The sequence below is a fragment of the Octodon degus genome, unplaced genomic scaffold (assembly GCF_000260255.1).
Source record: "Octodon degus isolate 3935 unplaced genomic scaffold, OctDeg1.0 scaffold00237, whole genome shotgun sequence".
Classification (NCBI taxonomy): domain Eukaryota; kingdom Metazoa; phylum Chordata; class Mammalia; order Rodentia; family Octodontidae; genus Octodon; species Octodon degus.
Window position 1 is genome coordinate 366,877 of NW_004524813.1, and position 23,364 is coordinate 390,240.

Genomic DNA, 23,364 nt, shown 5'->3' on the forward strand with positions numbered 1-23,364 from the left:
CTTCCTCTAATGTACTTGCTCTTAATACCACTATTATCCAGTATTCATTGCCTCTACTCTTCCGGTAAGTGTTTATACTTACAAACTGACATTACCTGGTAGGAAGTGTATAATCTTTACTGGCCTTGTTCTGAGTATCCCTATCACACCCCTCCCCAAATAAAATCTAACACTTAGTCACAGCGCAGACCCCTGGATTTGGAGGAAGTGTCAGTACAGACTTTCCGATTTGTATGTCAACTCAACTGCCATTCAAAAAGAATCCCAGTCATATCCCAGCAAGTATTAGCTAGGTATTATCACATATTCAGGCAACTGTTTTATTCTAGTAATTCAAAATACTTAAAAATTAGTATTCAGTATTTTTTAGCACACTATAAAAGTTGGTTCAAGACTTACCTTTAAATTCATAGGCATTTCCACTTTTAGTCCACCCTAATGATGAAAGATATTTTAATATTAGTTATGTAAATATTTGAAGTACTTTGAAGGAACCATGTTCCATATGTATAATAAGTAAAACCTATTTAGTAAAGACTACATACATATCAGTCAAATTGGAGCCAAATGTAAACTTTAAGTACAGAACTACAAGCCAACTTAGACTAACTTAGGTACCTTTATGTCAATGTAGTGGCCAATTTTAAAAAGGTTCCAGTTTACAATTACAAAGAGAACTTTGAGGTTTAGACCTTAATATGTGTGACCAATTAAAGATTTAATATTACTGCATAACACTTCAAGTAAAAGTGAAATTATTAGTAGACTTAGTAACCACACTTGACAGAATAAATTTTTAAGGTGATCTTTCAAACATTTCCTCTATAATTACTTGAGAGTTTCAAGTAGAGAGAGCATTGAGCTATTCACACTTCCTCTTCTAAGTTCTGGCAACACTTTTTAAAAATTATATTTCATGTCTTTTTTAAAAAAATTTATTTAGTAATTAATATGTATTTGGTTGTTGCAGGGTCTCACTACACAGCTTGGACTCATGGTGAGCCTCCTGCTTTCAGTCTCCCAGCACTGGGATTTCAGTCATGCGCCTCAAGCCTGGACTGTGGACAGCTCAGGCCACCCCAGGGGTGGGGCTGGCATGGCATTTGGTACTGGGGATCGAACCATGGTCCCTGGGCTTACCTAAGCTTGCCTAAGCAGGTGCTTTAGTTCACTGAGTTATCTGCTGGCCCCTCATCATTTTATTATTGCTGCTTTGATTTATTTTCAGATATCTTGATGAAGACATCCCACGTACCCCTGAATTTACATAGCTGTTCCTATGTTATGTTCTTTTTCCCCCCATCACCAGAGATTATTTTTACATAGATTTTAAAGGGGGAATACAATCTCAGTTGTTCTTTTTTTAAAAAAAAAAAAAAAAAAAAAACGTATTTAGTACAGGTCTACAGGGTCTCACTACACAGACTGGACTTATAACGATCCTCTTATTTTCAGCCTCCCAACTGCTGAGACTACAGGCATGTGCCACCACATTTCATGTCTTTTGACACTGGGTTATATAAAATTTTTTTTAAAAATCCCTTGCTCACAAAATCCCTAGTTCTGTAATAATCTTGTATCAAATACTACTCTATATTGTGCAATTTCTTAATTTGGCCTGGTTTCTATTGTTTTAAAAGGCATAGAACAGAGGCTGGGGACTTAACTCAGTGGTGCAGCATCTGCCGGCAAGCATGAGAACCTAAGTTTGATTCCTGGTATTCCCCCCAAAAAATAAATAAAATAAAATAAAATAAAAGGCATAGAACAGCAAAAATATTTTATTACACAGCAAATGTTAGTTGAACAGTCTGCCCTCAGAAGAGATTTATAACCAAAAGCAGACTGCCTGTAGTTACTATCTTTAAGAAAACACTGACAGAATTACTCATTTATTATTAATGCTGAGCTTATCATTCATTACTGAAGTGGAAGAGTATAATATACTACAAGCAATTTTCTAATAAACATCAATAAAACACCTTCAGGACTTTATTAAATAATTAGAAGTTTTACAGAAAAAAATTCTTACAGTATATATAAGGAAACTGCATATTTTATGAAATACTTGGCAAAACAAAAAGTTAATTCAGTTTCTACAATACAAACAGAAAACACAGTTTACCAATTCAGCAGAAAACATTTATTTCCTAAGGTGTATATACAAAGTTATTTAATTTGGATTCATATATACTTGGAAAAACACATTTCAACTTTAATTTGCTTACCATTTGAAGTGGTTGCAATGACTTCATTTCTGCTGCAGAAATCTCAAAGAGCCCATGGTCTTCCTCTAAAACTGTAGCTTGACCCTTAAAATTAATATCTGGGTAGGCAAGCCAACTAAATAAGAAATAAATGTTAGTTAAGCAGTAATAATTTTGTCTGACTCTAAGAGTAAAAAAGACTACCAAAAAGAAAAAAGAAAAATTCTTCATTGCTGGATTATACCACTAAAACACACCCAAAGAAATTAGCCAAACAGCATATAACAAGAATTAATAGGGACAGCCAAATAGCTCAGTGGATTAAAGCACTTGTAAGCAGGTGCAGGGGCTGGGAGTTCGAACCCCAGGCCTGCAGTGCTGGCTCCACCCCCAGGGCATGCTGAGAGGCCAATTGAGAATGGGCGTGGTGGCGCACCCCTGTAATCCCAGCTCTTGGGAGGCTGTAAACAGGCAGATCACTATGAGTCCGATTTAGTAGTGAGACCCTGAACACCCTGTAGACCCTTCTCTAAAATACAAAATATAAAATAAAAATAAAAATAAAGAGTTAATAACATGTTTTCCATCTGTCAAATAATGCTAAGCATTACTTTTCTTAAATTTTCTAACACGTAGAACATGTAGTACCTTTAATTCAAGTATAATATAATGGAAAATTTAAAACCACTCCACCATATCTCATTTTTTAAAAAGCTGGGACAATCAGATGTAGGAATTAAACTAGGCATTTTATATTCTGACCTACATTTTCAGAATCATTATTGGTTCTGTTGGCTACTTCGAGAATAGTACAGGAAATAAGATTCCCCCAAAACCCACATATCTCCCAGTTAAATGTTATAATTACACACATGTCTCATGAATAGGGTCAATTATGAAGCCTGCTCAAGAGTTTAATTAATGGTTGGAGGAGACAAATTTGTCCTATAGTGACCCCAGAATTGCAGCAGACACAAGCAATGAAAGATGGAAAAGGATCTACTGAGTCGGACATCCAGTTTTGTAATAAGAGTCTATCTAGAGGTGAACTAAGATTGAACTCAGAACTATGGTCCTACAACTATGGTCCCTTAGCAACAGACAGGCCTAATATCAAGTCAGCACTGACCAGCTAATAGCCTGATGCAAATCACTACTCTATAACATGAGGTTAACACTGCCTGATTTCAGAAGAGACACAATAAGCAAAGAAGGGTTATATGAGAAGGTATTAGTACTTAGAACATCCTTGAAAGAGTTCAGCCTCCATAATAAAATTCCAAAACATAATGGATCAAAAGTCAATCAATCCACCTATCAAGAACTATGTCTGAGGATTCTATACCTCTTCCTGTGACTCATACATTAAAGTCTTAATTAGATCTATAGAAAGACAGACACTATAAACCCTGTAATCATCCAGGAGTGTCAGTGAAACTAACTGACTAAAACTTCAGAAATATTTATGTTACCTATGGAAATACAACACAAGTTGTTAAAGTAGGTAGCCATCAATCACTGTAATAAAGAGAAACTGATACATACACTCCTGATTTCACCGTGAAGGACACAGATTTAGAAACGTTCAGGTCTTCCAAGTCAGGAACTGCTCTCTGTATGTATACAGAACAATATGCTGGGTCAGACTGTGGGTAAAGCTCTATCTCTGGAAGGCTGCAATTCTGAAAACAAGAATAATTTGACTTTTAAATCATCTAGAGACACACAGGCTAGCATTCTCAACATCCTGGACATACAGTTACAATTGCTCTCATTGTTCAGATGAATTTCCTCACAAAAACAACATAATAGAAATATTGTTGCTCTTTAATCACTGCTTAAAGTAAATTTTTAAACAAGCCATGTTAACATGAAAATTATAAATATTATTAATGGAAAGCTTATTGTGCCAATTTTTCCTGCATTGTTCTTTAAGTACTTATTTCATTAAGCAATGTTCAGAGTTACCAAAGGATCTAAGTGCCAAAAGTCCGTAAGCCTTCCTTTTTAGGTGCATAACAAAGCCACAAGAGAGGAAGGGAATTAAATAAAAGAGATCTCATGGGGCCATAAAAAATAAATAACAGAAAGTTACTACCCCTTCCTGACAAAAGAAGTAGGAATTAAAGGTGAGGGTAAGGAAATCTGTTTTCCTCATTATAAGACTCAACTTTCTTTAGTATAAGTTGGTGTGGTTGAATAAAGCTATTATGAAGTTTAACCATACTCTGTCATGGACTTACAGTTATGCACTCACTGTTACTATGTCCTGTGAAACCTTCCTTTAAAATTTCACTTGTGCATCTTTCTCCAAACTTCAACACGGGTCCTAGTAACAATCACCAGTCAAGCACAAGCTACTCTTTATACAGATTAGAACACCTCTTCCTTTGTGACACTTCTTGGATGAAGATCTAATTACATCAAATACATATTTCTGTTTGCCTTTCATACTCATTTTCCACAACTCTGCAGTCTATTAGACACCATGTTATCTCTATAGCCACGCAGGCCTTTGTAAGCTCTATAGACGTTTCTACTACTTCAACTAAAGAGATAATTCTCTGCATTCAAGTTATAACTAAACAAAAAAAGACCTTATTCTTATTTAGGAAATTAAACATGACAATGATTTTCCCCTTCTTTGAAATTAGACGTCCTTCTGAAAATAATACTGTAGTTCTCATGAGGGTTTAATTATACTATTTAATTATCAGTAACATAATTCTCACTTCTGACATTTTGTCTTGAATTTTTTTTTTCAGTACCAGGGATTGAACTCAGGACCCTGTGCTTTCCAGGCAAGTGCTTATTCTACTGAGCTATCTCCCCTGCCCTCTGACATTTTGAAATTCAAATCACTAAACTTTAATGAAACAATTAAATGCAATAGCAGTCAGAGGTGCCACGTATTTGAAACTGAACAACTATATATTTACTGTAAATTCTATACTTTTAAAACTGCAATTTTTATATTCTTTAAACTTTCCCCAAATCGAGTTCTGACTCACTTTCTGAAGCAATTTAGGGTGCTAAATAGAATATGAAAATACCCTTCAGAATTTACATACATTACACATAGAAACTAAAACTCAAATTTTACTAGAATATGACAATTATCTGTCCAAAGTGATATTGTTTAAGCCAAAAAATGCTGAATATAAACAGACCATTAAAATAATGGCAGCTCACAGTTGTATATTAATATGCCCTATACACTATTCTACTTCTCTGACATAATACATAAAAGTCAAGCAAATCTATACAGCTTATTTTCAGGAAGTTAGTTGTAAAGTGCAATATACTGAAAAAGGATAATTTAAAATTGTCAAAATATAACAATTTATTTTTCTTTGAAATTTTATTTCAAAAACAGCCAGGAATGTCCATAACACTCACCTGTCAATCTTCAATGTTCTTTTGTACACTATTAATAACAGTGCCCTAGTAACATTATTTCAAATACTGCCACATTAATATTCCCCCAGGGATCTGCAGTACAGTAACAAAATACATCACTAAGTGTCTCACACAAACAAGCTTCCTCTGCATTGTATTATACAAACAATGTTAGGGTGGTGTTCTTTCAAAGGGAAAAAGCTGAGAAGCATTCATGTCTACAAAACTGAAGGAAACAGTATAGAAGTAAAAGCATAATGACAGCTTAAAAACTGAAAATACAATTAAGAAGGCACATGTTTTCAGCTACCTTTACCAGAAGCCCAATGTTTACTTCAACTGACTGAAGAAAGACTTTACAATGTTTTGTCCCTCATGACAGCTATTCACAGGAACAGCATACTTTTAAGGAACTGTTTAGATACTGACTCACAAACACAGGCAAACACTAGTTAGTAACTGGGGAAATGTTGCAGTAATCTAGCAACAACAGTTTACTGGCTTTCTTCCATACTCTTCTAGTTATGCCACACTTTCCAAATACAGTATGTTCAGCTGAAATTCCTAAGCTTAGGCCATTCTAATAATTAGTACAAATAGGGACAAAGTTATAGAAGAGAAACAGAGTAAAAAAGGACTACAGCAACAAAAACAGAAAGATATATTTCCATCTTAAGTCTCTGATCTAACAATGGACTTCTGTCTTGTTGGCTCATTAGTTGGGGTACAACCTGAGTAATTTCTGTCCGTAAGAAAAATGTCACTGAAGGCAGAGTGAATGCATGAGTTTGAAATTCTCAGTTATTCTAAAGTGAGAAAAGAAAACACTTGAGGGGCCGGGGAGATGGCTCGGTGCAATAAGTGCTTCCCTGGCAAGAGCAAGGGCCTGAGTTCAATCCCCAGTTCCGCCAAAAAAAAAAAAAAAAAAAGAAAAGAAAACACTTAAGTCAAAAGTCACACAGCACTGTCATCCTCACTTTCAGTTACTTTCACTGGCAGTGAAAGGAGGCAAAGATGAGCCTTGAGTACAATTCAAAACTGCAATTTTTAGCCTCAGCCTGAAAACTCAGGCTACTTTCTATAGCTTTTCACAGCCTAGTGGCAATATCATCTTTAAAGGACACTAGACTTTTAGCTACTTATATGACAGCAACTAAAACTAACATGTATAACACAGTTGGTACGGGCCCAGGTGAGTGTGGCAAGGCAACAGCAACATAAATGAAGTCATTCAAAGGCAGAATTTTGAGGGCCAACTAAGAGCTCAGCAGATTAAAGCACCTGCAAGCAGGCTGAGGGGCCGGGGGTTTGATTCCCAGGCCTGCCATGCCAGCCCCACCCCCTGGGGCTCGCTGCGATGGCAACTGAGACTGGGCGTGCTGGCACGAGCCTGTAAACCCAGCACTTGGGAGGCTGTAAACAGAGAATCACTAGTAGTGAGACCCTGAACACCCTGTTGATGCTTCCCTAAAATACAGAAAACAAAGGCAGAATTTTGTTGGAGAAATGGAAGCAGTATGATATCAGATGCTTCATAAAATATTTAAGATAATGTTAATGTCTTTTCTCTTTAATATTTATTTTCCTGGGCCAGGGAGATGGTTCAGGGGAATAAGCACTTCCCCAGCAAGTGCAACGACCTGGTTCAATCCCTGGTTCTGCCCCAAAAGAAAAAAAAAATTATTTTCTTTCCTCACTTAAAGTTGTTCATACTCACACTAGACTAAGAAACAAAACAAAATGACTCTAAGAACAAAAAGAGAAAACAAAAAATAAAATAAGCTGTGTTTTTCTCATAATGTTTTCTAAGCAAATTTTCATATATCTACTATTACCACATTAAATTTACTTGATCTGATTCTTGTGTGATTTTAGAGGGCATGGGATGGTGGTTAAATGCCAAATCTTTTGTCTGTCTGTCTGTCTGCTTTCCCTGATATTCACAGGCAAGGAACAAAAGCATAGGTTATATCAATCCCGTCTACAATGGATGATGGATCACGAGACTCTATCTACAAACTATTCATATCTCAAGGAATTTCCAGTAAGTCAGCTGATTAAATGACTACTCAAATGCTCTTCCCAGAATTGAAGGGTCACTGAAAATCTTTTAACAGTTGACACTGCCCTCTCTGCTTTAGTCATCTTTTTCTATATTAATTTTATTGAGAAACAAATAGCAATGAGACAGTTTCAAAATCGATTAGTAGGAGAGTTTCAATAATTAATACAATGTATATTGCTGTCTTCATAGTGCTTATTCATAGTACAAGAGGCAGACAAGATATCCTGCCCAAACACTATTAGTACAAACCTTTCTTCTCAATGAATTAAGAGAAAGTAGCTGTATATCTGTCCTATTTTGTATATACAGATACAAAATGGTCTTTCATTTGTATCCCCTTTTTTTGTTTGGTTTTGTCAGAGATGGGTATTCCATTACCATTTAAACATCGTAGGTATGTGAATTTAGCAAAATAATCCAAAATAGTCCATTAGTCTGTAATAGAAGTGGGTTATCCATAGGACTGGCATTGTCAGAAGTTGTTGACTTGAGCCTTTTACAGCTCAGCATATAAATAATGGCTTTACTTTTCATACCTTGTTTTTATACTTTTCTGCTGGATTGTTAACACCAAGATAAAGCAAGACCTATGTAACAAGCAATGTATCTTTTGTACCTGATAAAGTCAGTCAAGTCCCCTCAGGATTTACCCTGAAGCCCTGTACCACAGTTTGTAGATCCTTTGTCAGTGTCAGCCATGTGCATGAGTCACAGCCATTGCTTGACCAATTTGCTCTCTATGAAAGCCTGAGAGAATGTTTTCTCTCCATGTGATTCTCCTTAGGCGTACTCTACATCATTGATCACTTTTCTCTGTGGCTCCCATAATCTCCTTGATCAGAAAACTTGGGACACAACTGAGTTACATGATGTTACAGTACAGGTAATGTAACCTCCTCCAGATGAGATGCCACTTTCTAAGGGGTGAGGTGCTCTTCACTGTGTGCCCTCAAGGTCATGTGGAGTGCTTCCCTATATTAAGTCCTCACTGACCTTGAAGGGTTAGGGCCACAATGTTGGCTGTCTTTGCAGCCCTTCTTTTTCTCTAATTTTTGGTCTGCAAACTTAAGTTGTTAACCCTCCGGAAGAGAAGTTTACTAATATTATTACCCCATAACATAGGAAGTTGAGCTGAACCTCACTATCTGTCTGAATATCAACATCAGTTGGTCAGACGGTTATGGATTATTGTTAAACTACTTTAGTCAACTTTATCTCTTTCAGTACCACTGAGCCATCAATGCCTCCTCCTTATATGTCAAAGATGGCCCTGCCAGAACTCCCTCACATTTATCACAAAATCCCTTATTTTTTCAAGATTCAAATTACAAGCAACCTCCTCCAGATGAGGTGCCACTTTCTAAGGGGTGAGGTGCCTCTTCACTGTGTGCCATCAAGGTCATGTGGAGTGCTTCCCTTGTACTATGGTCAGGTACCTCAGCTGTTTCTAGCAAAAATTTAGCAACACAGTAAGATGTAACACCACTTACATTTCTGTTCACTGCCCACTATCATATCAGGTTCAAAGGCAAACAAGTATTACTGATATACATTTCTTTACTGTTTTGATTCATATAAAATACATACAGACACATCTTTATGATTAACTTGAGTTTTTCTATGTGAAACCTTTAATTTTTCTGAATGTTTTTTCTATAGTTGCTAATAATAATGCCAACCAAATCAAGATAGGGCTCACCTCCATTCATTTTTAAATATATAACAATATCTTGAAATTGTAACAATATGTATTCATGACTGTCACATAAATGACTACACTATATCATATATTATATTACTGCTGAAAGAAGTATTAAGAATACATGAGAACATGAGCGGAAATTCTGTCCTTATCTGAGATCTATCCTTATCAATAATTTACCCCGCTTCTAAAATACCACAGAACTACTCACAAAATGTTTTATTATATTGGAAACCTTCATCTACAACAATAGGTTTAGGGCCAGGGATTCAGCTCAGCACAATGTCCTAAGTTCAATTCCTGGTATCTCCTAGCAATAGTAGGTTTTAAACAAAAAAACAAAAAGTAATACCTTAGCGTCCTCTCCTAAACCTTTCTCTGACGTACCCGCATACACTCACATACACAGAAACACACATGTACATATACACCCATACTAAAGAGTAGCAATCCAAATTAAAAAAAATATATATATATAGAAATAAATAGCTTTCTTCATAAATATCCTAGATAGTATATTACTAAAGTTACAGAAAACACATGCATGGTACATACATCATGAGGCATTTTACGGGTCACATCAATTCAAATTTTAAATTACAATTCACCACAATATTTTATATGTCTAACTTTTTCAATGATATGATTGGTAATATATTAGCAACTATGGGCTGGGTAGAGAGCTCAGTGGCACAAGCAACTGCCTGGCAAGCACAAGGTTGTGAGTTTGATCCCTGGCACCAAAAAAAGAAAAAAGCAACTTTTTGTAAGCACTACTAAGCTATACCATAGCTTTTCTACATGAGAAAATTATAAAAATAGGAAAAAAGATAGCTCATTGTAGAGTAGCTACAAGGCTCTCTACTCAATCCCTAATAACACAACAATAACACTACCACAAAACAGAAAAAAAAGAAATTAACAGTTTTGTTACCTTTAGGACTCGTTTAATAGAACCCAATGCAAAGTTGCTATGTGGGTGCTTTCTATTATGAACAATCCAGTCACGATTTAACACCTTTTCTCCTTCTTCTAACACACATTTCTGGCCTTGAAAATGTGGTTTCTCATATAAAATCCAGCTAAACAAATATAAGTGCAATGATCAGTCATATTTATATTTCTAAGAAATGAAGCACAAGACAAATGATACTCAGCTCATCGCAGTTTATTTTAAATTGGGATATTTTCCTGTATTAGCCAATAATGCTTTAAAACAATAACATAGGCTAACATAAAGGCAGAAAGACAGTATAAAGAATGAAAGTGCATACAGCTTGGAAACAGTACACAAAATTTTACGTGTGCTATATACACGACACTATACATTTGTATTAAAAATAGTTTAATAATTCCAAATCACACTTCTACCCTAATTTTGCTGAAAAGTACAGGTGGGCACAACACTACATCAAAGTGCTTACAGTACGAATACTGACTAGATGCTAAAATAAACACTGTCAAATATACAAATGACATTTGATCTTCATCCTTTTTTTTTATTTTAGGGAAGGGTCTACAGGGTGTTCAGGGTCTCACTACTAGATTGGACTCTTAGTAATCTGCCTGTTTACAGCCTCCCACGAGCTGGGATTACAGGGGTGTGCCAACATAACCAGTCTCAATTGCCATCTCAGCACGCCCCGGGGGCAGGGCCGCCATGGCAGGCCCGGGGGGGGGGGGGGGTCGAACCCGGCCCCTGCGCCTGCTTGCAGGTGCTTTAATCTGCTGAGCTATTTGGTCAGCCCTGATCTTCACACTCTTTAGCATTCCATATGTTCTGAACTCATTTTTAAAGTTATGCTTCATTCAATTGAGGCATTTAAGTGCACTTGCCAGGCCAGCCTGCTAATACTACAGTTAGAGAATGACACCCACCAGCTTAGGTGATACAGGCTGTCTGCATTAGGTCTGTGACTGCTAGCTTTAAGTATTAAAATCAGCCTGCACTTTCTGAGATGGCAAATAAAAGGAACAACCTACACAAAACACTAATAATGTTTCAAAATATTCTATTAAAAACCAGAAGAAAATACGACTTAAATAAAAATGTAAAAAGCATAAGTGTTAGAAGATACTCTTTTAGAAAATAAGCTATAAAATTTTAGGAGATATCTTACCAGCCCCGTACAACTCTTATCAGTACTCCATTTGGAAAAGCCCATGCTGTAGCATCAGGAACACTGCGATAGATCTCTTGTTTATGTTTACTTCCATGGAGATCATAGATAACCATCTGCAACATAAAGTGGGCAGGCACAATAATTCTAAGTATGGATTTAAAAACCCAAAATGTCCTAGAGATGTATAAAATCAAGTATTACTTCAGATGGCAAGTTTTTTGAGTTAAAAAATAATTTTTTAAGTCAGTTAAATTAAAAGTATTTACCTTAAACTCTCCAAACTGAAAAGTAAACTTAATTTTCACCTTACCTTCCCAGGTCGTGGGTTACACCTCAGAGTTTGTTTGTCAACATTCTGAAATAACAGAAGTAGAAAACTTAAGCATTCAAAAGCATGAGTAGAAATTCACATTCTTAGCAGTCAAAATGCAGTCTAATGAGTGACCATTATGAACAAAATGTTTCTCTAGATCGATAGAAGGCAAATAAGAAGAAAACAATATGATATCCTGTGATACAGTGGAAATAGATTATCACACCTGAGTAATTTCTAAAGTAAAGACTAAGTTAAATGTACAGATATAATACAAAGAAAATAGCCAGGCATGGTGGTGTATGCCTGTAGCCTCAGCCCTTGGGAGGCTGAGGCAGGAGGGTTGTTACATGTTCGAGATCAGCCTGGGCTACAATGTGAGCACAAGGCCAGCCTGAACTGCATAGTGAGACCCTATCTCAAAAAGAGAGCCAATCAATCAATCGATCAATCAATCATAAAATAAAATAAAAAGAAAATGTCAGGTAATAAAAATGGGATAGGTATAGAGATGAAGTGATAGGACAGGAAGGTTTAGAAAAGGCTTAGAAGTAGTAGTGAGAGGATCTTAAAAAACAGTAGTTAAATCTATTTTTAAAAAGTGGCAGGTTGGAATGGGGAGTATGATAGAGTAAAAATATTCAAGGAAGACAAACATCTTGGGGAAAAAGTATAGTGGTTGGAAATATAGTATGTGTAGCCAAGAGAGTGGGGAGGCAAAGTTGGATTGAACAAGACTTGAGGACTTTATAACCACAGTGAAGAGATTTCACTTAATTTGATAGGCAATGGACATCATGAAAGAAAATTTTTTTTACCATTTCTTCTAAAACAATTTTCAACTTAAAAGGTACTAGTGGCTATTCAAGTATTATTACCATTTGCTACTAGGACTGCTTAAGATCAAGATACAGGGTTTGGAAATCTTCAAGAAAATTCCATGATCATCCAGAAAGGAAGGTCCCAATTTCAAAGAATATTCTATTTTATACATGCACATATTTCTAAACCAAAGAAAAATATAAGTAGACTTCAAAACATTTTCCAGCCATACTGTTTTCAGCTCTTCTTCAAATCAGGCAGCTCGATCACCCTGCTTATTACCCAGCTATCATCCCAAGTCAAGAAAATACATGCAAATTATTTTCATGAGATACATAATCCAAACACACAATCCAGATCTTATAATATCTTTAGAATTTTGAAATGTTATCCATTAATTTATGTTGAAAAATATTAATTAAAAACTGTGAGGGCTGGAGAGATAGCTAGGTGGTCTAAGCACCTGCTTGGCAAGCACAAGGACCCAGGTTCTATCCCTGGTACCACATGTCTCACGGGTCCCATGCCAAGCTGGCCACTGAAACCAGGTGTGGCAGTGCATGCCTGTAATCCCAGCACTGGGGAGGCTCAGACAGGATGATCAATAGGAGTCCGAGCTGCATAGTGAGACCCTATGCCAAATAAATAATAAATAAATCTTTTTTAAAAACCCTGTCAAATAACAGGTTTCTCTGCTGAGCCTTTGAAAATCTGACTAAGCCATTTTGTTTTCTCATGTAAAGGTTCAGCTAAGACACATGGATTCTAATACACTTCAACCAAAGAACTTAATTTAAAAAAAATAAATAAAACTTTATACAACCCCAGAACACTAATTTTTGAAAATAAGATTTTAAATCATTTCATGACCCAAAGCTGTATTTCACTAGTTAATAATCAAAATAACTTACCTCTATATAATGGCTCAATCTGTCTGGATTGTCTTGAACATGGAAGTATTTTGAGACTGGTTCTTGAAAAGTCCCACCAAATTTGGCTCCTTTTTCTAAGGAATAAGTCTGAGAAGTCTGCAAATACTGACGATAAACACTCTTTAGAGAAGAATGCAATTTAGAAGTAAGGTCAGATTTTTGTAGTAATGAAGGCTTTTCTGGCCACAGACTAATTTGCAGATTAGAGGTAGTTTCATTTGACATTGCATATGAATTCTTAGAAATTTCAGTGCATCGCTGGTCATCATCAGCATCATCTGGGTAAAATGTGATGGAGGAATCTGGCACATGGAAGGTAACATGCTCCCTCCTTTGAGCTCTGAGACCTTTAGGCAACGTTTCTTCCTCTTCTTCTTCAGCTACCTGTCTGCTCTCTTCATCGAAATTCATCTTTAAACGCTCTGATACAGACTGGAGAAGTGATAAGACTGAAGCAGACTGGTTTGTACTTTCTCTTGATTTTATGGAGCCATGGTGACCAGGTGAGACCTCACTGGATAGAACATCCTCCTGTGAACTATCATCCTCATAAATGGGACTCAAGACCAAGGGATAAATTTTGTACCTTTTAGCCTCCACCGACAAGAACATTTCTGAACTATCACTATCAAATGGCTCACTTAATTTAACATCTTTTTCAAAATGATGGACAAGGTCAGTTCTGCTCTCAGACCTTTCACATGCTAGAACAGGCAAGCCATCAGAATAAATATCAGGAAACAAAACAGACTGTGTTCCTCTTACTTCTGCAGAAGCATACTTCTCCTCACCTTGAAGGGGCTCCTCATATAATATAGTAAAGGAAGAATTTTCTTGTTCTTCCTGAGAAACAAAGGCTAAATTAGATTCTTCCTTTTCATCACTATAATCTTGCTCTTTCCTTTTGTCATATACTAGAGAAACAGACATTATTTTGTTGAGCCTTACTGTTGTATCTTCTGGCTGAAAATCTGGCATTGCTAAGGCAGGGTAGCCCTCATAATCCTTACTTAATGTAGGTGATTCATAGCCCCTGAAGTGTGATGCAAGCCTATCAGTATGTAATATCAAACCTTCCTTTATTTCAGTGAGCTCTTTCTCTGTTTCTCCAACACTCCCTTCAACATAATCTTGAGGTACCTTTTCAGTTTCAAATACAAGAGGCATGGCCTCCACTTGTGTAATGGTTAAGTCCAGTTCTGGTCCATCTGTTTTCTCAGTATCTACCACTGTGGGTAATATTTCATGTTTCCTATTATTTTCATCAGAATCCTTTGGGGATGATGTCATTTCTATTTCTACCTTAGGAGCCATAGACTGAAATGTTCCATTAGTCTCTTCAGCATCTCTCCTGCAAGTTTTGTCCAACTCTAAAGAGAAAGATGCTACCCTTTTGTGTGTTTCTCCCACATCTAATACAAAAGGTACCACTGCAGTATTCCTAATCTCTTCAGCATCTTCTTGGTAAGTATTTCCCATTTCCAATACTGGGCTTACACTCTTTCTGGTAACCCCCTCAGCATCCTCCTGGTTAATACTTATTACACCCAAAGTAGTAGGCATCACTTTAGATTTTTCACTGTCTCTTTCAACATTATTTGGGTAAATATTTTCCATTTCTAATCCAATAGCTGTCACTTCTGTCTCTGCAATACCCACTTCGTCATCCTTTTGATAAATCTCTTCCATTTCTGATATAACAGTTTTCTCGTCAGCCTTTTCAGTAATCTCCTCAGCATCTTTTTGGTGGATATTTTCTACTTCTGATGTAACAGATGTTACTACAGTCTTGCTAACATCTCCTTCAGCATGCTTTTGGTAACTGTTTTCCATTTCTATTGTCACAGGTATCCCTTCAGGCTTCACAATATCTCCTTTGGTATCCTTCATCTGGTAAGCTTTTACCTTTTCTGAAGTGACAGGTAATCCCTCCAATTTTTCTATATACTGTTCAGCATCCATTTGATATGCTTCTTCCACTTTCAAAACGTGAACTTCTGACTCAACTTTTGTAATATTTGATTCAGCTTTCTTTTTACATGCTTTTCCTATATCTAACACAGGAGGGACTACCTCATACTTGACAATGTTCAATTCAGCATCCTTTCTATTTGTTTTTCCCATTTCTAACATAGAAGGTATATGGTCAATTTTTCCTACACTTACTTCATTATCCTTTTTGTGTACTTTCCCTATTTCTGACAATACAAGAGGTATGCTTTTACTATGTCCTGGCAAGTTTTTTTCAGATATACATACAAGACTATCAGAAAAACTGCTTTTGGAAGTACCAGGTACATGGATGTCATCATTGACAAATGAAGGCCATCTGAAATTTAACACAACATTTCCCACATCATCTGTCCCAGTTTTTTGATTATCCACATCCTCTATTCCTGTTGTCACCCCATAGTTCTTTTTCATAAATAAATGTGTTTTTACCCTATCATCTAACTCTTTATTGGGTATGTCTTTAGGTAGTAAAATAGCATCTGATTTCTGCAAATTTATGCTATCAGACTGTCCGGCTCCTTTTCCAGAAATTGGGGAGTTTTGGTAGAGAACAATTTCTCTTCCTTTAGCTGACTCTGTGCTACTAACTAAGTTACTTATGGATAAGAATCTATTCAATATTTTATTTTCACTAATTTCACATGTGCTTTGATTTATTGCCTTTCCTGATACCAAGAACTCCCTAACTATACCATGTGGTTTAACACTGCCACTTTTCAGAAGTTTTGAAGGGTTAGCCTGAAGTTCAGAATATGAGGTACTGTCAATATCTTTAACGGCATCAAATCTCAGAGTTTCTTGGGCTGAACAAATAACCTTATTGACTAACTCTCTAGCTTGATCTTCTAACAAATGAGACACATTCATTCTATCAGAATAAAAAAGCAGACTTGTCTCACCAACAGTCGGTGAAATACAGGCCTTCTCTTCTTCAACTTCTGACATGTTTTCCATTCCCTGATCTTTCAAACAGTGTTTCGGTTGGATTCCTGTTAATGCCACTTCTGATGGATTTTTCTCAGGGATGTCTTTTTGGAAGGTACTTGGATTCATTATACCATCTATGGCTAAATGCTTCTCACAAGTACCAATTGTTTTTTTGGACTTTAGTTCTTTCCTGACAGAATGAAAAACCTCCTCAATAAATGTATCAGCCTTTTTGAGTAAACCACTTTTCAGGTCCAAAAGTTGGTCACCTACTCTTCTCCTTGCTTCTGTGCGCTCAGCAGATGATTCAGAACACTGCTGATTTGAGCTGTTAACTGACACTAAGGCTCCAGCAACTGCTTCCATCTGTGCTTTCAGGGGTTTGTCAAACTGAGCAGTGTTTGGAAAATCAGGAAAGACTCTACCAGTATGAATCCCAACATTTTCCTGAAATGGAGTCACTTCTGCCACAATTGGGATAGATGTCTCTAGGTCCAAATAGGAGCTACTGGGGTTCAGTGACTTAGTTACAGAGGCACCTTCACATATGAGATCTATGGTAACTTGCACAGAGTCAAATTGTTCTGAAGTATTATGTGAATTTACAGCCATGTTAATTTCTTCAGAGTGATGGGAGGGAGAAGATGCACTATCAGTCCTACTACTCAGAAAATGAGTGTCTTCACTCTTCCTATAAGATAAGGCTTTTCTTTCTGCTCCCAGTTTAGAAGACACATTAAGCAAGCCAGGATCCTGAAATGTAAACACCGTACTTTTTAAATTGATCTCAGAACCCAGAATAGGTGAATTTATTTGTGTACTTTGGAACTCTGAAGAAATTTTAGTTAAGCCAAGTTCTGCCATTTCTGAGAGATTAGAACACATTTGTGTCCCACAAATATCCAAAGAGTGATGAGTCATACAAGGATTAGCATCACAAATTTGTGCCATATTCCTAGTAACTTGCTGCTTTTGAGCAGGAGGTAGAATCCCAGCTACATTACTTTCAAGAAGAGTAGGATCACCTAAAGCAGCTCCCTCTCTTTCTTGTATTTTTTGATCTTTAGAAGCAAAAGAAACGTCAGCCTGACAATTCTCTTCAAAATCAGCATCTGAATGTTTCTCATCATGCTCCATCAGCTGAGAATTTTTGTCCTGTTTAAACTCTGAAGAAGTTAATTCTAAGAAAACAGGTTTTTCTGACTTATCTGTAAATTCTGATACAGAAAAAGAAATTTCACCCTGAGAAATGTCTTTCAGCTCCAGCTGGGAAACAGATACTTCTAAAAAAGATAGAGATTTTCCTTGTCCATAATGTGAAACAAGAGGAGCTCTGTTCTGACCATCAAGCTCAGTTTTTGGCAAAATTTTAACGATGTTATCAGTTTTGGTTTTCAAAGAAAAAGAACCAGACTTCTCTATCATGTTATCAGTTATTTTAGTGTTTGAAGGCATTAACTGTGCTTTGTTAGAGTCTTTAAATGAAATGCAGCCATGAACTTTCGAGAGGTTTTGAGTCTCAAAGTTCAATGGGTCCATCACAGTTGAGTGACTGCCACAGGTTTCAGGGCCTGGAGGAAACTTACAGTTTTTACTATAAGTTTTTACAAGTTCTGTGTCTGTCACAGCATGCTCCTGGACAGCAACAGTGCTGGCCTCACTGACAGCCTGAGGTGATGAGTTATCTATAGTTTGCTTGTTAGAACACTTAATCTCTGGAACTTCCTTGGGTTCAAGAATTTTAGATGTATGTTTGAGGTGAAAGGGAGGAGGAGGACTCTTTCTGTCTGAAGCTTCAACATTATTTGCCACCTTTTCTTCTGGACACTTATTAAGCTGATGGGAACTAACAATGTTGGCATCTTCATTTTCAATAGGCACAGAAGACCCTTCATTCTTTAAAACAGAGAAATCCAGGTTACCCAGCATGTTAATTCCAGAAGCAAAGGCAGAAGGTAAGGTATGAAAATTTGATTTTTTGCAGTCAAGACTAAGAGATGTTTTATCACCAGGTGACACTTCAGCTTGTTGAACTTTCTCAGAGTAAAGAGGAGATTTAGAACTGTGATTTTCATTAAATTCAAAATTTAGTCCAGGTGCTATTTTATATTCTAACACTGATGATTCACTCTTGAATTTTACAGAGGTTCGATCATTTTGATTTATTCTTACAGTATGAGATTTATCAAGTGGCCCTACATCAAGCTTTTTAGCTTCTGTTTCAATCAATTGGTCACTATCTTTGGATAATGACTCAAGTCTGTCTTCTTCTAGAGTTTTTATATGACCTGGAGTTGTGGATTCACCAGCTGAGGCACTTTCTGTTTTTTGCTCAATTTCTGTAATGGCAAAATTTTTATGTGAGTTTTGGGCAGACAACCTTGTTCCTTTGTTTACAAGTTCTGTGTCTGTCACAGCATGCTCCTGGACAGCAACAGTGCTGACCTCATTGATAGCCTGAAGTGATGAATTATCTATAGTTTGCTTGTTAGAACACTTAATCTCTGGAAACTGCAGCTCTTCATGCTTAATTGATTTATTTGGACTTGACAAATTTGTAGTTTCCAGTCTGGTAGTGTCACTTTTACTACAAGAGAAATCAGGAACAGCAGGTCTCAGAGGCTGAATGTGCTCTTCTCTTTGCACTAATGTCCCATCATTCATCATAGAGCAGTTTTCTCTTGCAATATTTTCTGTTTTAGTTTTCCTTTGAAATTCTGGATTGCACTGAACTCTGCTGTGCTTAGTTTCTACAAGTGATGTTGAACACACCAAATTTTTATCAGTCTGAGGAGCTGGTATGCAACTGAATGTGCACTGGTGCTGTTCGGCAGATTCTCCAACAGCACAGCTGGAGTTAGTCACAGACGAGGATGACTGACTTCTCTCAGGTCCCTCAGGATCACTTTTATTTAAAACATCCTTAAATGCAACATTCTGCAGTTCTGAGTTATAGGTCAGATGGCTTTCTGTGTTGGGGTTTATTTTGCTATAACTAGAGTCTTCTAAAGGGTCTCCAAGCAAACAGGCTTTCATGGATACGTCTGTACTAGCCGATGACAACAGCATTATCCCGGCCTCCATTTCACTTCCAGGGCCAATACATGCGTTTGCACTAGTGTCAGAACTTTCATTTTCTCTGTCTAAGGGATTTACAGCTTCCAACATGATTTGTTTCTTTAAATATTTCCTAATTTGTCTGCGCCCTTGATATGTTGCATACGTTACTGAAGGCCTCTCTGGTTTATCATCAATTTGTCTACGAAAAGAAATACCATAAGAATATCAGGAAATATAACAGCACCACTATTAATTCCAGAAATTATGGTAAAGTATATTTTTCATTTACCACTTCCATTCATATATGCTCATTCAAGGAAAAAATTCTAGATGTTCTTAATTTATTTTTATTAAAAATAATAAAGATTTGACTAGCAGCATGTGAATATCAAGGCAATATGAATGACTGAGCTCCTTAGAACCATTCTTACCTGATTATATATCTCTGTGGATAATAGACAAAAAGAACATGAGATGATAATTTCAACACCTGGATTCTTGTGACACTAAAACATCACTGGATTTGTTCCTAATATCACTACCACACAATTATAGATATGTCATTATAATTTCTCTACCACTTTAGAACATAATAGCAAGTTTCTACCCTATTATTTTACTTTTACATATGAGTTTGAACAGCAACCTTCAGCACTATAGTTAAAAAAATTTTAAACAAAAATATCTGGGGCCAGCCAAATAGCTCAGCAGATTAAAGTGGCTGCAAGGAGGCTCAGGGGCTGGGAGTTTGATCCCTGGGCCTGCCATGCTGGCCCCTCCCCCTGGGAGCACTGAGACCTCAAGTGGTTGTGCACGCCTCTAATCCCAGCTCTTAGGAGGCTGTATACAGGAGAATCACTACGAGTCCAATCTACTAGTGAGACCCTGAACACCCTGTAGACCCTAAAATACAGAAAAATAAATAAATAATTAAATATCCTTTAAAAAAAAGGAAAAAAAAATATGTGTATCATGTGCAATGTCCAGATGTTCAGGATATATTTATTAACTTAATCAATGACAGAACTGATTTTAAAATCTCTCATGTTAACTTTTTCAAATATTCAAGCAATGTAGTGAATATTAAATAGTTTGGGTAAAGGCAAGCGAGATAGTTCAGCAGACTAAAAGCCTACTTTGGCAAGCACAGGGACCAAGGTTCAATCCCGGTCATACATGCTATGCCAGCCCCACGCATGGAGCACACTGAGCCAGCAACCAAGTCCAGATGTGGTGGCACACACCTGTAATCCCAGCACTGGGGAGGCTAAAAACAGGAGGATCACTACAAGTCAGAGCTGCATAGTGAGATCCTATGCCAAATACATAAATGAAAAAAATAAAAATATAAAATATAAAATAAATGGCTTGGGTAAATGTAGAAATAAAAAAAAAAATTCTACAAAGAGTAGAGAACTAATCCTGGCATATACTTTCTAGTGCTCTCAGCATCCAACCTTCTTTAAAGAACCTAATTCTGGGAGTTCTCACATAAGCCACACTACTGTATAGCCCTTTGTGGACATTACTCTTTTTCCTTTCATAGTAGCACTGGAAGAAACTGACATTAATCTTAATCTGTGAGACTCAGCTCACAAATGTTCTTCAGAAACCTGCCCCTTCTCCTAAGATAGATGTTTACTCTCTAATTTGCTGGTGCACAGAACACAATATTTATCACAGTAAATTACAAATTTGTAAGCAGTTATTTATTTTTCTCCCTAGTAGCCTGAGGAAGAGCACTCTGTCTTAACCATCTTTATATATTTAAATGCCCCCAACAGGATCTGGAAAATGGTGTATGTTTAAAGCTTTTTTGTCAATTAATGACTACATAAAGCAATGATGCTGAGTAGCCTATTTTAGACTACTATCTTCATTCTTACAGGTAACAGCAAAGGATTTTAAATTCTAAAGGTTTCTCCACAGTCCGGACTATAAAAATTCAGGTAATAATACTAGACAAGTACTCTACTTGACTTTTTCAGATGAAATACATCATTAATGAAAAAGTTACTATGTAATCTCTGTGATTAAGAAACTCAATTCTCATTATAAAAGCCTACATTTTTTATTTTCACTTTTAAAGAACTGATATTAAGAATGCTAGAACTGCCTACATGCTAAAACAAGATATATTGCCAGTCCAAGCCCAGGTCCAGTGAGTGTGTGGAGAGCTTCCTGCTATTCTGCGCCGGCGGGACCAGTCCCAACCAAGGCGCAGCGTGGGCCGGACCCTCTCCCACCCCCTTGGGCCGCCCCCCACTACTCCACAGTACCTCCCCCACCCCGCACGCCCAGTAGGAATTTCTGCCGAGTTCCGGGAACCGCCAGACCCAGTCCTAGCCCAGGTCCGGTGAGTGTGTGGAGAGCTTCCTGCTATTGTGCGCTGGCGAGACCAGTCCCAGCCCAGGCATAGCTGGGCTGGACCCTCTCCCACCCCCTTGGGCTGCCCCCCACCACTCCGCAGTACCTCCCCCACCCCACCTGCCGAGTAGGAATTTCTGCCATGTTCCAGGAACCCCGAGACGCAGTCCTAGACCAGGTCTGGTGAGTGTGTGGGAGAGCATCCTCTTCCCCCTACTTCACCTTGCCCCCTCCAGGCACAGCTCAGGCCTGGCACACACACCAGGGGTATAATCCTGCAGCTGCAATCCCTGCAGAGAGTGTAGAGGATAGATCCAACCAGCTAGTCCAGGAGAAGAACATCTTGCCACAGGGGCACAACAGGTTCACCCTCAAGGGCAGCAGCGGGAAGGAGCTGAGCACAGCAGCCAGACCCAAGCCAGACGCAGCTGGATAAGTCCAAACTTTGTAGACCTGAACCTGAACTTCAGTACGTGCAAAGGTTATAACTACAGCAAAGATCTACAACAAAGGGCAGAACACAGTGCTACACAAAATGACGACAAGGAACAAAATGCAACCTCAGAACCCAAGCCAACCAGTAACAAGTGCAGAGGTCACTAACACAGAACAAATTGGAAATCACACAACAGAAAGCAATGAATCAACGGCTTCTGAAATAAAGAAACAGCTGCAGAAAGATATAGAAGACCTCACATTAGAAATGAAAAAAGAAATCCCTGAATTAATAACATCTGCACTAAAGAATCAAATGCAGAAACATATGGAAGAAACCCAGTGCCCACACAAAACAAATGCGGAGGACACTAGCTCGGCTCAAATGCATGAATTAATAGCGTTGATAGTAAATAAGCAACAGCAGAAAGATATAGAGGAAATCAGAGGACAATTCTTTTCTGAAATAAAAAAAGAACTCTCAGAACTGACAGCAGATGAAGTAAAGAAGCAACTATAGAAACATAGGCAAGAACCCAATCTGAAAAAAACACTGCAGTAAAAGAATTTCTAACTGCTTCTAAAGAAGAAATTGATAAAAAAAAATAGAAGAGATTAGAAAAATGACGGATTCCCTGAATGAGCAATACAGGAAAGAAATAGATCGCATGAAGCAGAGTCAAAGAGATATAGAGGAAATGAAACTCTCAATCACAAGCTTGTAAAACCGTTAAGTGAATGTGAAGACAGAGTTTCAGATCTTGAAGATGCTGGTGTGGCTAGCGAAAAGGTAAGGAAGGATCTCTTAAAAACAACGAGGATGCAGGAAAGAATAATCCATCACCTGCATGATGATGCAAAGATGAACAATGTGAGACTAATAGGCATCAATGAAAAGGAAGGAGTCAACACAAATGACATTAAAAAATATGGGCAGAAGTAATAGCAGAAAACTTCCCAAATATGAGGAAACAATCTGACATTCAGGTAACTGAAGCA

General features: G+C 37.3%; 1 protein-coding gene across 1 annotated transcript in view; it reads right to left on the reverse strand.

Moving 5' to 3' along the window:
• The window catches only part of Crybg3 (crystallin beta-gamma domain containing 3), a 129,066-nt gene that overhangs the window by 86,274 nt on the left and 19,428 nt on the right, over nt 1-23,364 (reverse strand). Inside the window, exons 3-9 of the mRNA XM_023706039.1 lie at nt 13,543-19,762; nt 11,807-11,851; nt 11,494-11,609; nt 10,308-10,455; nt 3,753-3,889; nt 2,229-2,343; nt 400-435 (exon numbers count right to left, since the gene is read on the reverse strand). Of these exons, the coding sequence (XP_023561807.1) occupies nt 400-435; nt 2,229-2,343; nt 3,753-3,889; nt 10,308-10,455; nt 11,494-11,609; nt 11,807-11,851; nt 13,543-19,762 (6,817 nt within the window). The remainder of the gene's footprint in view (nt 1-399; nt 436-2,228; nt 2,344-3,752; nt 3,890-10,307; nt 10,456-11,493; nt 11,610-11,806; nt 11,852-13,542; nt 19,763-23,364) is intronic.